This window comes from Haliotis rubra, unplaced genomic scaffold, assembly GCF_003918875.1.
Source record: "Haliotis rubra isolate DU_JTF1 unplaced genomic scaffold, ASM391887v1 Scf353, whole genome shotgun sequence".
NCBI lineage: Eukaryota > Metazoa > Mollusca > Gastropoda > Lepetellida > Haliotidae > Haliotis > Haliotis rubra.
This window is the reverse complement of record NW_025767028.1, coordinates 615,295-637,346: the sequence shown is the minus strand read 5'-3', so window position 1 is coordinate 637,346 and position 22,052 is coordinate 615,295. Positions and strand designations below refer to the sequence as shown.

General features: G+C 42.1%; 1 protein-coding gene across 1 annotated transcript in view; it reads right to left on the bottom strand.

Moving 5' to 3' along the window:
• LOC124285133 (aminopeptidase N-like) overlaps positions 1–22,052 on the bottom strand; it is a 73,131-nt gene that overhangs the window by 27,486 nt on the left and 23,593 nt on the right. The window contains 6 exon segments of the mRNA XM_046721290.1: positions 899–1,053; positions 1,318–1,438; positions 3,915–4,032; positions 4,524–4,679; positions 5,392–5,432; positions 5,434–5,852. Of these exon segments, the coding sequence (XP_046577246.1) occupies positions 899–1,053; positions 1,318–1,438; positions 3,915–4,032; positions 4,524–4,679; positions 5,392–5,432; positions 5,434–5,852 (1,010 nt within the window).

The window sequence follows — 22,052 nt, the reverse complement described above, 5'->3', positions numbered from 1 at the left end:
CCAGCGGTTTGAAGGTGACGTGTAAATAACCGATTCTCGACCACACAATCCAGTGACTGACAATCCGAACAACGATCCACGACGTAAGCAACCCAATCAATGAGTCTGACCACACAATCCTTTTGGCCGCCTTTGACAAATGGGGTAGGTTGTTGACATCAAACTCCATGGGGGATTCAAGGAATTTGATCTCTTTGAACCACACCACGTGTTCCTATCCCTTCCAATGCCCAGCTGCCATGATATGATGTTTGAACATACTGGACATTTGCAAACAATGAAACAAAACGCTGCTCCAACTTCTAAATGCTCTTAAAGCTGTTCACATAACACACATGTACAGACAACTGTTCACACAACGCACCTGTACAGACAACTGTTCACACAACGCACCTGTACAGACAACTGTTCAAACAACACACATGTACAGAAAACTGTTCACACAGCACACCTGTACAGACGAATGTTCACAAAGCACACCTGTACAGGCAACTGTTCACACAACGCACCTGTACAGACCACTGGTCACACAGCACACCTGTACAGGCAACTGTTCACACAACGCACCTGTACAGACAACTGTTCACACAACACACCTGTACAGACAACTGTTCACACAACACACCTGTACAGACAACTGTTCACACAACACACCTGTACAGACAACTGTTCACACAACACACCTGTACAGACAACTGTTCACACAACACACCTGTACAGACCACTGGTCACACAACACACCTGTACAGACAACTGTTCACACAACACACCTGTACAGACCACTGGTCACACAACGCACCTGTACAGGCAACTGTTGACACAACACACCTGTACAGACAACTGTTGACACAACACACCTGTACAGACACCTGTACAGACACCTGTTAACATAACACACCTGATGTGCCAGTTCGTGAGACACAACAACGGCGACTCGCTGTTTGTTGCCCTCTGACGACACGCCCGGTTCATACAACATGGCCGTCTCTCTGTACGTGATGAGACCCCAGTTCTCCATGGCACCAGCAGCGAAGTCAGGTATGGCGATCATGTCTGGAACGATCATCAGGCAGGTCACAGAGAAAAAATGAAACATGTTATACTTGAGGGAATAACAAAACTTCTAAAATGGTAGACATCCATCACGAACCTTCCTGCAAATAGCTGAGATGTAAAATAACTGAAATATTTGTCAAAACGTACTCACTCGTTCCACTCCACTTCCTCGTGACAAGACACTCACTCACTCACACATCTGCACAGACAACTATTCACACTCACTCACTCAACCAACTAACCTCCCACTCACTCACTCACCTTGTTTTGGGAGAGGAAAACGAACATCGAAGTACTCCTCATAGTAAGTCAAGATCTTCACCCCCACATCCAGGGCGTAGGGGGTCTGGTCCACTGACTCCGGCCTGGACCACGCCCTGTACTGCATACACAACAAAGAATACCACTGAACGTGTCTGTTAATGCGTGGCCATGTTCTGGGCACACCCAGACGGGGACACGTGAGTGGGCTTCATACATAGCGCCTGGGTCGGACACGAACCCGAACAGGCGACTGCACAGACAAGGAAGCGCCACGAAAATGTATGTATTGTTTCCACTCGTAATACAGGGAGTAGAGCAAGGACAAGTGGGTGCGGAGGAAGTATACTGTATCTGTGAATTCATGTTGTGGCATAATGTCCAGCGTTAGCCCGACCTAGTACAGGTACGCACCACACCCGCACAATACACAGTGTCTGTCTCATCATCTTCACAGCGTCCGTCGTATAACCTTCACAGTGTATGTCTTATAACCTATACAGTGACTGTCTTATAACTTACACAGTGTGTGTCTTATAAACTACACAGTGTCTGTCTTATAACCTACACAGTGTCTGACTTATAACCAACACAGTGTATGTCTAATAACTTACACAGTGTCTGTCTTATACCTTACACAGTGTCTGTCTTATAGCTCACACAGTGTCTGTCTTATACCTTACACAGTGTCTGTCTTATAGCTTACACAGTGTCTGTCTTATAACCTTACACAGTGTCTGTCTTATAACTTACACAGTGTCTGTCTTATAGCTAACAGTGTCTGTCTTATAACTTACACAGTGTTTGTCTTATAACTTACACAGTGTCTGTCTTATACCTTACACAGTGTGTCTTATACACAGTGTCTGTCTTATACCTTACAGTGTCTGTCTTATAACTTACACAGTGTCTGTCTTATAGCTTACACAGTGTCTGTCTTATACCTTACACAGTGTCTGTCTTATAGCTTACACAGTGTCTGTCTTATAACTTACACAGTGTCTGTCTTATAACTTACACAGTGTCTGTCTTATAACTTACACAGTGTCTGTCTTATAACTTACACAGTGTTTGTTTTATAACCTACACAGTGTGTGTCTTATAACTTACACAGTGTCTGTCTTATAGCTTACACAGTGTCTGTCTTATAACCTACACAGTGACTGACTTATAGCTTACACAGTGTCTGTCTTACAACCTTCACAGTGTGTGTCTTATAACGTACACGGTGTCTGTCTTATAACTTACACAGTGACTGACTTATAGCTTACACAGTGTCTGTCTTACAACCTTCACAGTGTCTGTCTTATAACTTACACAGTGTCTGTCTTATAACTTACACAGTGTCTGTCTTATACCTTACACGGTGTCTGTCTTATACCTTACACGGTGTCTGTCTTATAACTTACAAGGTGTTTGTCTTATAACCTACACAGTGTCCGTCTTATAACTTACACAGTATCTGTCTTATACCTTACACAGTGTCTGTCTTATAACTTACACAGTGTCTGTCTTATAGCTTACACAGAGTCTTTCTTATAACCTTCACAGTGTCTGTCTTATAACTTACACAGTGTCTGTCTTATAGCTAACAGTGTCTGTCGTATAACTTACACAGTGTTTGTCTTATAACCTACACAGTGTCTGGCTTATAACTTACACAGTGTCTGTCTTATAACTTACACAGTGTCTGTCTTATAACCTATACAGTGTGTCAATTTCACATAATTTTATACACACAGTGTCTGTCTTATAACCTACACAGTGTCTGTCTTATAGCTTACACAGTGTGTGTCTTATAGCTAACAGTGTCTGTCTTATAACTTACACAGTGTCTGTCTTATAACCTACACAGTGTCTGGCTTATAACTTACACAGTGTGTGTCTTATAACCTTCACAGTGTCTGTCTTATAACTTACACAGTGTTTGTCTTATAGCTAACAGTGTCTGTCGTATAACTTACACAGTGTTTGTCTTATAACCTACACAGTGTCTGGCTTATAACTTACACAGTGTGTGTCTTATAACCTATACAGTGTATGTCTTATAACCTTAACCGTATCAATTTTATAACTTACACAGTGTCTGTCTTATAACCTACACAGTGTCTGTCTTATAGCTTACACAGTGTGTGTCTTATAACTTACACAGTGTCTATCTTATAGCTTACACAGTGTCTGTCTTATAACCTTCACAGTGTCTGTTTTATAACTTACACAGTGTCTGTTTTATAGCTTACACAGTGTGTGTCTTATAACTTACACAGTGTCTGACTTATAGCTTACACAGTGTGTGTCTTACAACCTTCACAGTGTCTGTCTTATAACTTACACAGTGTCTGTCTTATAGCTTACACAGTGTCTGTCTTATAGCTTACACGGTGTCTGTCATAACTTACACGGTGTCTGTCATAACTTACACAGTGTGTGTCTTATAAGCTACACAGTGTCTGTCTTGTTACTTACACAGTGTCTGTCTTATAGCTTACACAGTGTCTGTCTTGTTACTTACACAGTGTCTGTCTTATAACCTACACAGGGTCAACCTTATTACTTATATAGGAGCCGTCTCTTAATCTTTACTTTCATAAACTCACCAGTATGTTGTTGGTCGTGGTTTGATTGGTATATTCAAAGTTGCACACAACAAAAGCAACCAGGTATGTTGGCATCTTCGGGGTTGTCTGGTAAACATCAGCCACCCAGTTGTTCCCCCTGAAAAAATGCAAAAGTGGTTTATAACAGTAGATAGCGGGGTCGTCTCAAAGGCTGACACCTGATAAAATTCTACTTTTGATTGCAACAACATGCAGCAACATAAGTAACATACAGCAACATAAGTAATAAACAGCAACATATAGTAACATACGGCAACATGCAGCAACATACAACAACATACAGCAACATGCAGCAACATACAACATACAGCAACATACAGCAACATATTGTAACATGCAGCAACATACAACATACAGCAACATACAGCAACATATTGTAACATGCAGCAACATATAGCAACATTCAGCAACATGCAGCTGCATGCAGGAACATGCCTGATATTTCCTGATGATATTGATATACAAGGCTTAGTACTGACACATCTTTGATAATAGTGACATGTTAGGCTTGGTCTTTATATCTGTTTCGATACAAACATGTGGCGCTTGTTTATAATTGACAGTAGACGTGGAGGCACTACAGGTTACCTGTCTTGAGAGTCGGTGATCGGCATATTGGACAGTGACCTGAGATGGCTCTTCCTCACCAGGGTGATATTGAAGTTAGACTTGATGGCGGGCTCGTCAAAACAGGGGAATGCCTTTCGGGCGTCGGTAGGCTGGAACTGGGTCGCGGCAACGTAGCTGATTGAATAAACGATTGCTGTATTAGGTGAAATTGAATAAATGACTGCAGTATTAGGTGAGACGAACTGGGCTTAAACGCATTTATAATTACTGCCCTTATAGTGTGACGTGCATAAGCGTACTGCAGAGCAGGCCCATAGAAAATATGATGCATTTTAAAATGGATACCCCACTCTGGCTGAACCCTCTACGTCTCGCCCCTTAATGCCAAGCGACATACACGGAAACAACCAGTACCACTGTCTAATGTTTTCTGGTATGAGTGGCCGAGCAGGGTATCATCAATCTCTTGCATGTTCATTTAGATACTATGCTCCCAGGTGGATTCACAGGTACTGTATACTGACTCGGCACCCACTAGTTCTTGCTTTATTTCTGTAATTCCCAGTGTCACACAGGGGCACAGCAAGTACCAATTTTGTAACGTCTTATGGCTTAACGCTGGCGGGGTTCGAACCACCAATGCAAGGAAACAACACACAGTGGTTATATTTCTTAGTAGCCATTAATAGCTAGGTGTAAGGTAAATATCACTTATTAGGAATAACATTACACACTAATGATAGGAACAACTCTCTGGGACACTCTTCTAATCAAAAATAGATTCTGGTAAGCGGTCTCATATTGTAGAACTGGATCGTGGTACCCAGTTTGTTGGACTGGTTACACACATCGACAACGCTATCCGTTTTATAAAACATACACTTACATCGTGTCGTTATTCTGTTCATATTTGGACAGATAGAGGCCCGTGCAGGTCATCTTTCAGGGGCCCAATGTAACTCATCTTCACATAGTACAGCCCATCTTTTACAAGGACCCCGTTCAGATGGATCACCATGAATTGTCGGTCCTTGTCCCACACCCAGTTGTCGATAGAGGGCGCTGCGGCCGTTCCAGGTTCCGCGCCAAATTCCAAACTTCCGGGAGTGATCTGAAGTTTGTTGGTATGCAGAGTGACGTTCCGGGTGGGTGTGTCGCAGCGAAGCTGGATTCTTGTTTTCCCATTGAAGGTAAAGTTCTCGGCCGGTCCTTCGTACATGTTTGGCTGTATTTCTATGTCGTAATACACGGGGTACAGCGCCAGGGGTATCCTCACATCCGTCACCAGTGGTTTAGTCGTCGGGGACGGTGTCGTCATTCCCGTCGTGCCTGATGGACACTCCGTGCCTGGAAATCAGTGAGTGAGTGAGTGAACAATACAGCATAAATGTGGAAAACATGTCTAAAACAGGAGATCAGTTCCTGGTTTTCTATTGTTTGTTTGTTTGTTTGTCTTCTGATGTTTATTTTGGTTTGTGAGGCCCTTTTAGGGTGGGTGGTGGTTTATGTTTAATTTTGGGATTTTTAACGCCGAACATAGCAAAAGTCCGCCTGACAGCGGTCCTTACATAATCTATTTTTGACGAACCAAGCAGTGAAATGAATAGCGATCAACGTCGTCCGCGTCCGATGACATCATCTGAACGAAGCTAGACCATCTCTTACAAGCAGATCAGGTCGCTACTGTCAAACGAGTGAGTGAGTTTAGTTTTGTTTTTACACCGCTTCTAGCAATAGTCCAGCAATATTGTGGGGACACCAGAAATGGGCTTCAGAAATGCACCCATGTGGGGAATTGAACCCAGTCTTCGTCGTGACAACCGAACGGTTTAACCACAAGGCTACCCGACCACCCCCTACGGAACGAGAAACTGGTCACGTGCGCATGACCTTTCCGAACTTCCGGCCAAATATACTGACAGGAAGTGGACATCAGCCAATCAGAAATTATCTTTATCGAGCTAGTTTTAAGCTGGCGAGCTGCATTCCAGTCTACGTTTGAAACTTCCGGTATAAGTCACTCTGATCTATCGCATAAAAATGTTTGATCTGACGTGGCCTTAACGGGATGTTCTCACAGCTTTGTTTAGCAGGAACGAGAACAAAGATCGGATTGGGTTACTGGGTCTAGAAACATTCGAACCCCAGAGTCTGGTCCTTATGTCCTCAAGGGACGCAACTCTAGGGACCACATGTACTTCCTTCCAGATGACCTGATTTGAATATATATCGAATCGAGAAACCACGTTTATCTGAGAGGTTCAGTACCAGCAGCAGATCGGTGGTTCCGGGCGAAGCAGAGTGAAGTTGAAGTCTGATATCTCCTGCGCAGAATACACACAGTTGCCTCCCTTGCAACAAAAGCAGACGAAGCAAAACAGTGAGTGAGTGAGTGAGTTTAGTTCTACGCCACTTGTACCATATTCCAGCAATATCACGACGGGGACACCAGAAATGGCTTCACACATTGAAACAAAACAGAAACAGGGACAGGTGGAATGCAACATCCTGACGGGTGGCTGATTCCCGGAGACTATCGCTAAAACCACCCGTACCCGATATCGACGCCGATACCCACCCCATCCCCCACCTATCCGTACCTCTAACCCTACTCTCATTCCAAACAATCCCTCCATCACCATACAGTAACGCTTAGTCTCTGAATATATTATTTTGATGGTAACTAAAAACACAAACACTTAAATTGGAAAGGAGCCCCACTGAGATGTGAGATTCAGGGAGCCTGACCCTGAGGAAATCTAGACTTTCATTGTTTAGAAGTTAAGCATTTCGGGAAGGGGGCAGTTGGGCCAATATTGTGTTTTCGGGACTGTGAAGCTAACTATACAGTATACAATCATTCCTACCCTAGCTACCCGAGCTCCTGGAGGCTCTGGCAGAGCTCTTCACGGGGAGATTGACCTCCATCGCCTGTCTGAATTTATAACTGATTTCAGTGTGTGACAGGTCAGCCAGAAAGAATTGACGGAGAACGCCCCCACGGACCCACCGTAATAACAATCACGTGAATAATCATCCGTATGTTCACCTGCACACCTAACAGCTTCGCTTTCGAGGGATCGTTTCAAGGAAAGAATATGTTGTTTATTCGATATTATCTGTTAAAGAAACTAAATAGATTGTATGTTGAAATTCTACCATTCCCGCAATGAACTACTGTATAGATAAACTCAAACTAGCTTCAAATAATTTATTCAAATAATGATTATTATGCTAATAAATTGTTATAGCGTCTAATTCAGGACAGCCATCGTCCAAATATTTCTAGAGACCAAAGACTATGTAGCCAAGCCATGTGAAACTTAATTGTAATTATTTAATCTGCATTCTTAATCCTTATCACTACTACATTGTACATTGTCTTGGCAGCCACCCTGTACTATGCTAGTACTGTCACTGCCATTATATATTGTATTTGGCATTTATGGCCTTAATTGGTCATCCCCCTTGGCTGTGTCTGTGATCACATCAACTGGTTCTAGAAAGTGCTATTGCTTCTCTGTCTGTCCATTATTGAGTCTTTGCCTGTCCATTGTTGTAAAAAACTGTATATATATATGCTCGCATCTACATCAAAGTGGAGTCCGGTATTCCGACTGTCTGTGTAGGGACGACCGCGAGCAGGATAATGCCGCTCGTAGGAAACGCCCTGGGGTTGAGCTGGAACTCCGCTCACCCTCATTCATGTATATATACTTGTTTGTCATGTCTTGTGTAGCCAACTAAAGAAGTTTGAACTCAACTATGCCTTCGTTTTCGTCAACGTACACTTCATCTTAATTAAGAGCTAGTTCCCCTGTGGACACATATACCACGCGTTCATTAATTATCAAGAAATGGGTCAGAACTGGCGCTGACAGAGTCCCCAAGAGGGGACGTGGTTTTCCATGCACGTATCAAATTAAATGTGACTGGACAAAACCGAGGATTAATTATCGGATTTTTCGTTTCCTATCTGAGATTTAAATCAATTAACACTCCTTTGATCTTTTAAAAGTTTCAGAAATAGGCTATTGTGTGTCAATTATACCGTACAGGAAGAAGAAAAAGAAAATTATTTTATTTTCGTGTCACGCACTGTAACACAACGACAATAAAAATGCGTCACTATAATATACAGTGCCCGGCCAATATGGCCTATGAGACACGCAGGACGACACATACGTTTAGATAAAAATGAGAGGAAGCACAGATCATGCATATATATAAAATGAAAGTTATCGAGTGCAAGATCTAAAGTTATGGTGAGAACATCCTGATACTGAGCAGAAATTAAATATTAATTAGGTTGGTAGAGACGAAAGACGCAGTTGTCTTTGCTGATACATGTGACATAATAGCGCGACTAGGGGTCTAACAAACTTATCATTCCGCATAAAGAACAGTCTGGTCGGCAGCGGTCATCTGTATGAAGTTCGGAGTTGATTGGGAAGCTAGGTTCCATAAATCATAGTGTAAATCTGTATAGAGAGAACACTCATGAAAAAAGTGTATTTCATCCTCAACAGCGTTGCAATTACAAAATTTACAAATTCGTTCAATAAGCGGTGTTTTGGGGCGGGTAAATCTCCCTAGTTCTATTTCTAATGGCAATGAGCCGCAACGAAACTTACTTAATATACTGCGCTGACCTCTGTTTATCAATAAACTGACATATGGTTCCACTGATAAAGAATCTTTAAACAGTCTGTATGTACGTAACTTATTACCATTTATCTGAGCCGTATCGTTCCAAAGCCCGTACAACCAATCAGAATGGTCTAAGGATAACAGACATATTTTAGACAAGTTAAACTCTTCAGTAGTAATATCATTCAGATCATAAACTGGTAAATGTAAACTGAGCAAGTGGTTGAAAACAGTATTATTCCACGATCTACGGAATTTTACTGACCATCTGCAAATAGTACTCGCCCATTTCACCGCGGACAGCCAAATTTGAAGTCTTTCTTCCGACTGCCAAGAAAAGTCTACACCCTCTGTTTTGGACAGCATTTATACAGCTACATTCCTTCGTTCCCAAAATTGCCGATCTATATGATAAGATAGGCTGGACCAAGTTATTGTACAAAGTTGTGAAAATGTTGCAAGCTAAACCACCAGCTGCTTTGAATTTACAAATTATAACACCGAGTGCCCAAATTTAGCTACTTCTTTAACTGTAAAATTCAAATCAAGATATTCCTGTAACACAACACCTAGGTACTTATAAGCGTGAGTACTTTCAAGCTGATCAGACCCAATTGTAAAAACAAAATCGGACATTTTAATGGACCGGGGTCGATAATGCACAACCTTAGTTTTCTTAATGTCGACATTTAAGCGCCATCGCGCACACCAATTTGTTACACAATCTAACATTCGCTGTAAAGAGCGCTAGTCAGGTGCAATGAGGGCAACATCGTCAGCATACTAAAATTACAGTTACTGCCCCTCCGAACACCGCCCACATACTCTGGGAATAATGGACTGGTTAATAATCATGACTCAAGATAACATCGACGGAAATTCAATAAACAAGACTCTTGATTCTGGTCGTCATATTTAAGGAGTTATTTACAGGGACGTTCTAGCATTTATAGGATGAACTCCACACCATATCAGTATCGTATGTGCCGTATACACAAGATCAACTTCAATATACATATTCAGTATTAACCTGCATGTCAGCACAAGTACCTCTCTGACTTACACGCACCGCTAACAATGTTGTACACCGTGTTTAAAGAGCTATCTAAACCAAGCACCTGTGTTCCCACACCTGGTAATGTATACAGCGAGGTGACAGTAACTAGGTCCTGTGTGTACATGTATATATGTATGTTTATAATATCAACTCACCCTACAAACATACTCTGAGGTAAAATCAACATAATGGCGTGTACGGTCGAACGAAAGTAGACTTGAAGATGTTTGTCTTTGGTGGGCTATTCCGATGGCGGAATATTATATTAAAAGCTAACACTGAGGCAGCATTTTTGTCAGTAAACGACTGATGTATGTCCCATTTGGTTCAACGAAAGGCCTCCCCACACCAAACCAGAGCGTTGCTAGCATAAGAATTCCTTTAATTAAACTAAAAGATGTTTAATTAAATCTGATTTTAAGTAACGCATCTACGGCATGAGTATGTGTGATGCTAATTGTAGACTAACTCTTAGTCTCTGAATTATATATACTTACGCCAATAATGGTTGTCACCCCCTTCAATTTTTTTGATTGGAGAGGGGGTGCGGGTTGTGGGTGTGAGGTGTGTGTGCGGTTGGGGTGGGGTGGGGGTGACAACCATTATTGGCATGAGTTTATTTTGACTGCACAAATTAACCCATTTAAATTGAAAGGAGCCCCAGGGAAATCAGATATTCGGAACCTCAGGAAATCTAGACTTGCTCCATTTAGGGACTTAACGTTGCAGGAAGGGCTAGGTGGTAGGGAAAATAATGTGGTTCAGGGACTGTGTGACAGACTATAGCGCAGGGAGGACTAGCCAGTAGGGAAAATACTATTTTTCAGGGACTGTGAGACAGATTGTGTTAACTGTAAAACGCGATTATTACAACCAAATGGCCCACTGTTATGACGCCATTTTTGTTGGAATAAAAACACGTGGTTTTACATGTACAGTCGTAGTTGGAGAAAAACGAGGGAAACATCATACAGAAAAAATATTGATTCTTGAATAACAGAAACATATACATGGAGTCCAAGAAACTGACAACGATATGTCGAAAAATAAGTAAAGGCAGCTCGTTAAAAAAGGATTTTTTGTCTATATAATCAATTGCTTTATGATCTGCAGGATTACATATATTCAAGTGATCTCATATTGTCTATATTCCTTCAACGAATGAGGAAGGAAAGCAATATATGGATGAACAACTTCTTTATTACAGCGAGAGCGACGTTTCGTGTTTGGGTTCTAACACCTACACCACACTCTCACTGTGATAAAGACGTTGTTCATCCATATATTGTTACCATTCCTTGCTGCGCCACCATCTATATGCCCCTCAAAGAAGTTATCCTTCAACAGGGGCTGTGGGGTAGCCTAATGGTTAAAGCGTTGGCTCGTCACGCCAAAGACCCGGGTTGGAATCCCCACATGGGTACATTGTGTGAAGCCCATTTCTGGTGTCCCCCGCCGTGATGTTGCTGGAATATTGCTAAAAGCGGCGTAAAACCAAAATCAGTCAGTCAGTCAGTTATCCTTCAACAGATGGCCTCTTGTTGACAGTTGACATGTTTACTGCATTGAAGCTCTGCTCAGATATGGGATGAAATAAACCGCTCACAACTGAACTCTGCGCAGCGAATCAAATTTCACGGTGAAAGAAGAAATATCTCATAGGCCAAAGAAAGAATAGAACTGGAAAAAATATTTTTTCACTGTCATTGACATGGTTATGAGAATTAGACATGCTGGCAATGTTGGCCCCACTACTGGGAAGGGAAATACACCGCCAAAACGCAACACGTTCGAACGGTGAGAGTGATGACGTCACAAATGTGGAACGCGTGTTCCATGCCCCTAGCACATAATGCACGTGCAAAGTTTCGGTATAAATGCGATACATCGGTCCCGTCATATCACAGATGCTGAAAACACATGAAAAGTATGCCACGACTGACGCCAGAACAGAGAGAGATGGCCATAGGGATGTCCGATATGGGAGCGACGAACGTCAGAATTGCAAGAAGATTTGGTTGTACGCCACTGATGATAGCAAGACTCCTCCAACGGTTCAGACAGGTCAGGAACACAGGACAGGCCGAGGAGTGGACGTCCACGTGTAACCAGCGCACGTGAAGATCACCATATACGCCTGATACACCTCCGAAATCGATTTGTTACGGCAACGTCAACGGCCGAAACAGCGTTTAGACATCGCATCAGTCGAAGGACTGTCCTCAGACGTTTGAGAGCAGGTGGAATACGTTGCTACCGACCATTCCGTGGAATGAGACTAACGCAACAACGCAGACACACACGCTACTGACGTTGTGATCGTTCTGGAACAAACTTTTCTGTCTTTTGTGTGCGCAATTCGTCAAAGGAATATCATTGTAACTTTGGTATTTACCCCCTGACTGTTTGACTATCAGTGTCACCTTTCAGTTCTTTCAACCAGGTAATGAGCCTAAAGGTTGGATGATTTGTACGATTCCCCAGCAAATTTCTGGTGTCCCCGCCGTGATATTGCTGGAAGTTGCTAAAAGCGGCAAACTTACAGTCAGTCAGTACACACAGCAAATTGCATAATCCAAATCTTGTGTTTCTGTTTTACTGATCTTAAAAATGATCTATACTTTCATTTGCCCATGAGGTTAGCTTCGAATATCAGCTAAATGTATTAATATTTGAGATATTTTACAGTCAACTGCCGATGTTCTTTCTACGACCATCCCAAAAGGTGCCTGACTTATCACGTGACCCCGAGGATGTCACGTCTTGGGTGAACCCACACTCCGGCACAGCGATGACTTAACATAACATCACTGCCACAGGCTAATTTGCATATCACGTGACCGAACTTTTCTCTTGTTTGTAATCAAACGCGCATATTCATAATAAGAAGACACTGGACTCACGAAAGCTTTTCGGCGCTCTCTTCATAATGTATTAGATTGTTACATATATATTCTTCCACAACTGCGACAGTTAGGTCTATGACAGTACATATTTAGACATCAAACTGGCTGCATCGTGTGCTCTCCGTCGGCTTCGATGACAGCAACGTGGAGCCGTACAACCTATGTAAACAAAGGATCGCTACGCAAATCGAAATAGTGTCACATGGTTTTGGATATGTTCTCAGTGAAACTAAACCATTCTATTAAAGATGTTTAGTTAGTTGTGTTGACTCGTCAAAATAAAAGTGAAAGAAATCTGTACATTTATATAGAATGGACGGTGCAAGATGTGACGAATCGTCACATTTATCTGGCCTGTGGCAGAGATACTATGTTGGTTTGCCGCATGGAACTCTGGGTAGGAGAGTAGGGGGTGAACCCTTTTGTGGCTGACGCACTGAATGCTGGGAAGGGGAAGAGCACAGGCCACCTCTGACCTCTGCACGGAATGATACAGCTCTTCTGGTGGGCCGACATATGTCGTACATTACTGAAACTTCCCGAGGGCAGAGAGGGAATGCATGGCACATGTGACTTGTCACACCAGGGACGTCGTCGGCGGGGAGGAGAATATTTGGTATTTTAAATGTGTCACACCGTCTCTATGGAAAAACATCGGCATATCGAACACAGTAGACGCGTACGAGGGTGATATTCTATCTATCATACAAGATCACTCTTCATTAGTTTTCAGTGACAATTGTACATCTCTGAACACGGTTCTACCATCAGACTTGCAATGCAGCGATGTCATACCATTATGACGTCATGTTCATGACGTCATAGCATTGTCAGGGCATTGTACAAAATCTACTGTCAATATATCTCTTAAGAGATATCGTTTGATCTCACAAAAGCAACATCACAGAACATTTTTAGATGATAAATCTCCGCTACTTCAGTACCATCAGTAACATTAACAGACACAAATAAACCAACGCCTATTAAAACAGGAATAATTCAAACAGTCCCAATACAGAACGATGCTCCCGTTCTCAACCAGGGTTCCGATAACTACCATCCACGGCAGCTCTCCACTAGCGGCTGTCCCAATCTGGGACAAGTCTATCTTGTATTTATAGTAGGATACAGAATTAGGGTAATGTTTAAACCAACACCACCAGCGTCAACACTGTCTGACAATGCCGGCCGGTAATGCGTGCATCTGTTTTAGTGCCAAGTGTTCCTTCACTGCGCAATACGACAGTCGGGGAGTTTCTCCAGCTTACCATCAGGCTGGTGCCTGGTTCGCATAGATAGGTGTTAGCCCCGCCACGTTAACAGCTTACTTGATGAATAAGTGTGTTTATAAGCCATAAAAACAAAGAATAACTTCTTTAAGTGGCATTTTAGAAGTTCGGACGTGCAACATCGAACAAACTTTATGAATGGCAACCGTGGTTGACAAGGTCCAAGAATCTGTATCGAAACGTCGCACTCACGATATAAAAGTAGTTGTCATCCATAACGTTTGTTCAATATAAGACAAAGAATCATACGATGGAGTGGGGATATGGGAGTTACAGTTACGTTCAAGACCCGTACGTGTGTAGGGCGACGTGCGTGTGCGTGTGCGTGTGCGTGTGTGTAGTTAGTTGCCTTAGACTAACGCTTAGGCTCTGAAAATTTGTTTTTAACCTGACGAAATCTAGACTTGCTTCGTTTACGGCTCAGCATTGCAGAAATGGCAATATTCCAGTTATATAGTGGTGCTCTGTACATACTGGAGTCTGGACAGACAATCCAGAGATCAACAGCATGAGCATCGATCAACGTAATTGGGTTACCGCCCGATCCCGTTAGTCGCCACTTACAAGCATGGGTTGCTGAAGACAAATTCTAACCCGGATCTTCACGAGTGATTCACTGACGAAGCCTGCTGAAAGCCCGTGTGTAAACGGGTTTTTCAGTATAATTGAGTAACTGTTCTGACACGCCCAGAGCACACATGCTCATCTAGACAGTGCGCTTGTGTTGTCTGAGCAGGATGTTATGTAACGTATAGCGCATTGAGGATCAACTATATATCCTTGACCTTGGCTTCACGTCGAGCAAACAAAGGTGCGTGCTTTAGACAACATCTGCCGTGTCACAAGACCTGTCGTCCGACTACATCGCTGAGACGTCACATCCACTTCACGTTTAATAGCTAGTTATGTGAACCTTACGTACCTACTTACGTTTACATTAACAATTAACAGCTCGTCATGGGTTCGAGATCAGTTCCCCTAATGATCTTAATGCGTGAACGCCGGCCATTTCTGGTGTCCGTGATAGTTGTTGAAATAGTGCAAAAAAACGGCATCACTCACTCACTCACACTGGATAAAACCACACCACACACAAACGTACAGGGAGACGAAACTCCGTTCTAATACTTGCACGAGGGATTATAAATTAACTCGAGTGTATTTTATCAGAAAGGTTATTCGTACGTCAAATATTACTTCCTAATGGCCAAACAAGTTCAATCAACCAGTCAGTGATCTTTTACATGTGTCGAAACATTCGGCATACACGCATAAAAACATCAAAAAGCACTTACTCCAAACACACACGCGATGTGTGGAGTTCATTTACTAATTGACATTGCACAGTGAGGTGATGAGGTCACCTGACTAAACACACCAATAAAAGCTCAACACTCACAGCTATTCCGTGACCTTTAACATATGACCTGCCCCGCCCACCCGTGGCTTGGAAATGTCGGCAAACGTCTTTGTTTTGCGAGGCGACATTTTGGACGCTGTGTTGACCTTTCGTCAGTGAATATTTTCGAGTGTTTCGTGTACCATACACTTCTGAGACGTCTGAAATGCCCGTACAGGTAAACAGAACAATGTGTCTTCTAGTCTTGAGCGCTGATGATGACAACTATCCTATTGATGGTCGTACTTCTCACGACACTGTTGTTAATAATTTTGGTAATCTGTTATTAGATTTATGCTATCCCTTCAACCTGTTCATAGCGAACGGTAGAGTGTATGGAGACTCGCAAGGCGAATATACGTTTCATGGGCAACAGGGATCAAGTGTCAATGATTTATTCCAATTTATTAACTTGTTGAATATTGGAGACAGAGTAGACTCTGATCATTTACCATTAGAACTGACTTGTCAATTTCCAAATATGAACAACTCAAGTGATAAAAACCATATTGATGATTATAAAGAAAAGATTGTTTGGAACGACGCCTGTTGCGGAATATTTTTAGATAATTTGAAAAGTAAGACTTCATTTTATAATGACCGTCTCTTATCGAAACTTGAGTTCGATCTAAACGGAGCTTTAGATGAGTTTGTCCATGTCATATTATATTCAGCAGATTGTATGAAGAAAAAAGACTAAGCCGTTTCAGCAAAACTATGAAACACCGTTAAGTGACGAGTGTAAAACTGCGCGACGAGACGCGCGCAAAGCACTTAGAAGTTTTCGGTGTAGACGCTCGGAGAGCAACAGAAATTATTTTTGTAAAATGAGAAACAAATACAAAGCTTCATGTAGAAAATTCAAATCTAACCTGCGTAATCAAAGATTGAACAGATTGAATGATTCTATCCACAATCCTGCTATGTTCTGGAAACAAATTCGTTCATTTAGAAAGAGATCAAATCCTAAAAGTAATATTTCAAAATGTGAATGGATGACACATTTCAAGACAGTTTCTTCTAATGATGCTGTTTTTCCAAGCGATGGTTATTCCTTCGATGATGATATTATCTCTTCGAATTAGTATGACACTGTTGAACAAATGATTTTGAAAACACAAATTTCAGTAGATGAGATAAAGAATGCTATAAATAACTTAAAGAGCGGAAAAGCAGCTGGTCCCGACAATATTATAATCGAAATGATTAAATGTTCTCAAATCGAGTTAATGCCCTTCCTCCATAAGTGTTTTAATACTGTATTTGAAAGTGGTTCGTTTCCAGAAAGCTGGTCTCGTTCAATTATCGTCCCTATACATAAAAAGGGGGCTCAAGACAATCCAGATAATTATAGAGGCATATCTTTAATGAGTGTTATTGGGAAAATATTTACAACTGTTTTAAAGAACAGAATCTCAAACTGGTCAAATCTAAAGAACTTAATTCCTGAATGTCAGGCGGCTTTCAGAAAAGATTATTCAACTACTGATCATATAAACTGACGGGCAAAGTTAGTATATGACGTTTTGAACGTCCTGTAACAAAGACATACACCGAAATTTCCCAAAAATATTTAATGCATCATAATAAAAAACACTTGAGCTGTAAATCACAAAAATCAACAATTTCATTCAAGGAGTTTGTGAGCCGCTGTCAAGTAAACACGCAAGGGTGGAATTTTGCATAAATCGATTATCACAATCTGAGTTTATGAGTCAGTAGCAGGGCATTCCTTGAATACAGGATCTTGTGCACATCAGTATCGTGTGTGACCCCCTGCTGCGTCAATGCATGCCCTCACACGTCTCCCCTCATTGACGTCGTCAAACGTCGAATGACGTCATTGGGAATGCGGTTCCATTCCTCTCTGAGTGCTTGCTCTAGCTGTTGCCTGTTCTGTGGAACTTGTTGCCGACCTCTGATCTTCCTGTCCAGATGATCCCAGAGGTGCTCGATCGGGTTCATATCCGGTGAGCACGCTGGCCAGGGCAGGACGTCAACATTGTTCTGTTGCAGAAAGTAGCGAGTCTCTGGCAGTGTGAGGTCTCGCGTTGTCATGTTGTAGGAGTACACCCCGGGTTGATTCTGTAGGAAGGGTACCACAACTGGCTGTAGGATCTGTCCGATGTACCCCCGTGCATTGAGATTGCCCTGCACTACAACCAGACGGGTCTTCTGGTCTCCACAGATACCGCCCCAAACCATGACTCCACCCCCGCCGAATGGATGAACTTCTCTGATGCATGGCCTTGCTAAACGTTCCCCTCGTCGACGATATACCCGTTCTTTGCCATCACACTTGTAAAGGGTGAAACGGCTTTCATCGGAAAAGAGAACACGTCGCCAATCTCGGACTTGCCACCTGTATACTTGCCTTGCCCACCGCTGTCTGTTTTGGCGATGTCTGAGGGTCAGGACCATTCCGCGGAAAGGCCGGTAAGCCCTTATACCAGCTAATCTCAATCTTCGGGTCACTGTGCGACGACTGATACGATGCCCGAGTGCCGTAGCCGCCGTCGACGTTGCCGTCACGAACCTGTTCCGGAGATGGATAGTCCGGATGTAGCGGTCTTCTATGGGTGTAGTGACCCGTGGCCGTCCACTTCTCGGCCTGTCTTGAGTGCTACCAGTATTCCGGTAACGTGTGAACAGCCTGGAGATTGTTGCTGGGGTACAGCCGAACGTTCTGGCAAGATGAGCTTGGGTAGCTCCCATATCGCGCATTCCAATGGCTCGCTCTCGCTGAATTTGTGTCAGCTTCGGCATTTTTGCATGTGCTTTCAGTTACTGTGATATGCCAGCGTGTATCCATCCCATTTCTACCCGACTGGTGCACGTGCATGTTCGTGATTTTCAAAGATTACATGTTATACCTTTTTCTCGTGCTAGGGGTCACGTGACTACATCTACTGACATCACTACCATTCTGCAATATTCTCGTGACTTTGACAATGTTTGCTTTGATGTTTCATTGAATTTAGACATGCTCAATTTCCCCAAACCAAATTGAAAACGTTATACTAACTTTGCCCGTCAGTTTAGGGCTACCCACGTTATGACGGTGTCGTATGCAGCGTGAGTTGACGGGCTACCCCACGTTATGACGGTGTCGTGTACAATAACCTGCAGCGTGAGTTGACGGGCTACGTTATGACGGTGTCCCAGCGTTAGTTGACGGGCTACCCACGTTATGACGGTGTCGTGTACAATAACCTGCAGCGTGAGTTGACGGGCTACCCCACGTTATGACGGTGTCGTCTACAATAACCTGCAGCGTGAGTTGACGGGCTACCCCACGTTATGACGGTGTCGTGTACAATAATCTGCAGCGTGAGTTCAGTTCCGGTCGGGCACTGACAAACCTCTTACCCTTGTCGGGGCGAATCCGGGATTTGAACCCTCGAGCATCGTATCCTGACCAGGGGAGCAAACTCTAGTTTGCTCTCGGACGATATGGCCAACAGAGTGCGCTAAAACGGATAGCTGTAAAATGTGTTAAATGTGTTATTCGTCATGCTGTTATCAACCTCTCTATAACAATAACCTAGTTGAGGTGTTTGTGGGTTTGTTTTTTGTGCTGGTTTTGCACTAAATTTTCCAAGACAAACCTCGGCTTCTCCTGCCCTGGTTGCACATCAAGCAGTAGCCGGGATGGACCATTCATGCGTGTGACATTACTGCAAGAAACGTCTTTCTCAACAACAATTTACGTCTTTGAGCCGGATTTCAATTTTTTGCACACGTCATTCCACTCAAATTTATTGTACATGGGAACGAAGCTGTGGTCACGTGACCGCGGGCCCGTCGCCCCTCACGTTGGGTCCAGAGAAGGTCATGTGGTACATCATTTTCATAGGTTTTAAAGCTAGTAAGTATAATAAACGAATACAATCCTTCGTCCCTGCCTAGGAGGTTTTATACAAAATGTTGAGGAAAACAGGAAATAGTTTTTAACTTATAAAAAGGCGCGTTTAACCTTGAATGTGGTCTTGAAAAAAACAGGCTTTTCTCTTTTCAATTCATTCATTTGTCGTGACTGTAGCATTGGGCAGGTTGAAATGTCGTGATTGTATCTGCATATATGCCTGCCTAACATTCAATGGTTGATATCTGTCAGGAAGCTTCAGGTGTTTGGTGTATTCAGACAGGACAAAGTTTGTCGTATGTTTGTTTTCTGCACGAGACCAGTTACACAAAGAAGCCTAGCTATATATATATAGCTTGTGAGAGGCCGGGGTAGGGCGTGTGTCTATAGCAGCTTAGTGAACAACGGGGACCGTTATATGGACATACAATTTCTGGGTTATTAATGTGAGCGACGTATTATTTGTATGAAACAAGTTGTATATCCATAGAACTCTCCCGTTGTACATTACACCAACCTTTCTAAATGCCACTCAAAGAAGTAACACCTTTATGTTATATAATATCAAATATAGAGTTTTTGCTATGGTACTTTGCTTTCTCATACACATGCGATATATGTCATTTGCTTTTGTTAGCCTTGATCGACTGATTGCCTAATTGATTGATTGTCTGACTGTTTGATTGATCGATTGACTGATTGGTTTGTCTGATTGTTTTATTGATTGTCTGATTGATTGATTGATTGATTGATTGTCTGATTGTTTTATTGATTATCTGTTTTATTGATTGCCTGATTGATCGATCGAGTTGACTGTTTGATTGATCGATTGACTGATTGTTTGTCTGATTGTTTGATTGATTGTATGAGTGTCTGATTGATTGATTGTTTGATTGATCGATTGATTGATTCATTGGTTGACGAACTGTTTGATCGATTATCTGATTGATTGATAGTCTGATTGATTGACAGTCTGATTGATTGATTGACTGCGGTCTGTAAATACTTGAGAGTTCAGCAGAAAATCCAGTGGTCGTCATCATGAGTGTCAGTTCGGGGATTTGGTTGAAAGACCGTGGAGGTACTGGTTCCATTCTCGACATAACACATAAATGTTGGAAACTTATCTCTGGTGTCCCCTGATAAGAATATTCTGAAGTCAGCGAGCATGACACCCGGTCCCGCTAGTCGCCTCTTACCACAAGCATGGGTTGACATCACCTCTATTGTAACATGGAATGTCACGTGTTATAATTATTTACAAGTAAAATACTTGTGTTAATTTCTGACATGATCTCTAGTGACATAAAGACACTTTGATTTAGATAATGCAATAATTCCTGGACATTTTATTAATTTTAGCGATGTAAAATTATGAAATGGAAATACCAGCGTGTTTGTGTGTTCGTCTAATACTCATGGAATTCCTCGTAGTATATCTGACATGGTATCTGTATACCTCTGCTTCTATAAACGCTGTACTCTATGATAGGGTGACTCCAGGTGGACACACAGACTTATACGTCACATACAGACAGCTTTGACAGATAATGCTTAATTGTCATCTAAGTGGTCGGTTCATAGTCAATATAGTATGTCTTTACACCGTCAGTATAGTATGTCTTTACACAGTCAGTATAGTATGTCTTTACACAGTCAGTATAGTATGTCTTTACACAGTCAATATAGTATATCTTTACACAGTCAGTATAGTATGTCTTTACACCGTCAATATAGTATGTCTTTACACCGTCAATATAGTAGTATGTCTTTACACCGTCAATATAGTCAGTCAATATAGTATGTCTTACACAGTCATAGTATGTCTTTACACTAGTAGTATAGTACTAGTACGTCTTTACACCGTCAATATAGTACTAGTATGTCTTTACACCGTCAATATAGTATGTCTTTACACCGTCAATATAGTACGTCTTTACACCGTCAATATAGTACGTCTTTACACCGTCAATATAGTACGTCTTTACACCGTCAATATAGTACGTCTTTACACCGTCAATATAGTACTAGTATGTCTTTACACAGTCAATATAGTAGTGTCTTTACACCGTCAATATAGTACTAGTATGTCTTTACACAGTCAATATATAGTATGTCTTTACACCGTCAATATAGTACTAGTACGTCTTTACACAGTCAATATAGTACGTCTTTACACAGTCAATATAGTATGTCTTTACACAGTCAATATAGTACGTCTTTACACCGTCAATATAGTACTAGTCTTTACACAGTCAATATAGTACGTCTTTACACCGTCAATATAGTACGTCTTTACACCGTCAATATAGTACTAGTATGTCTTTACACCGTCAATATAGTACTAGTATGTCTTTACACCGTCAATATAGTATGTCTTT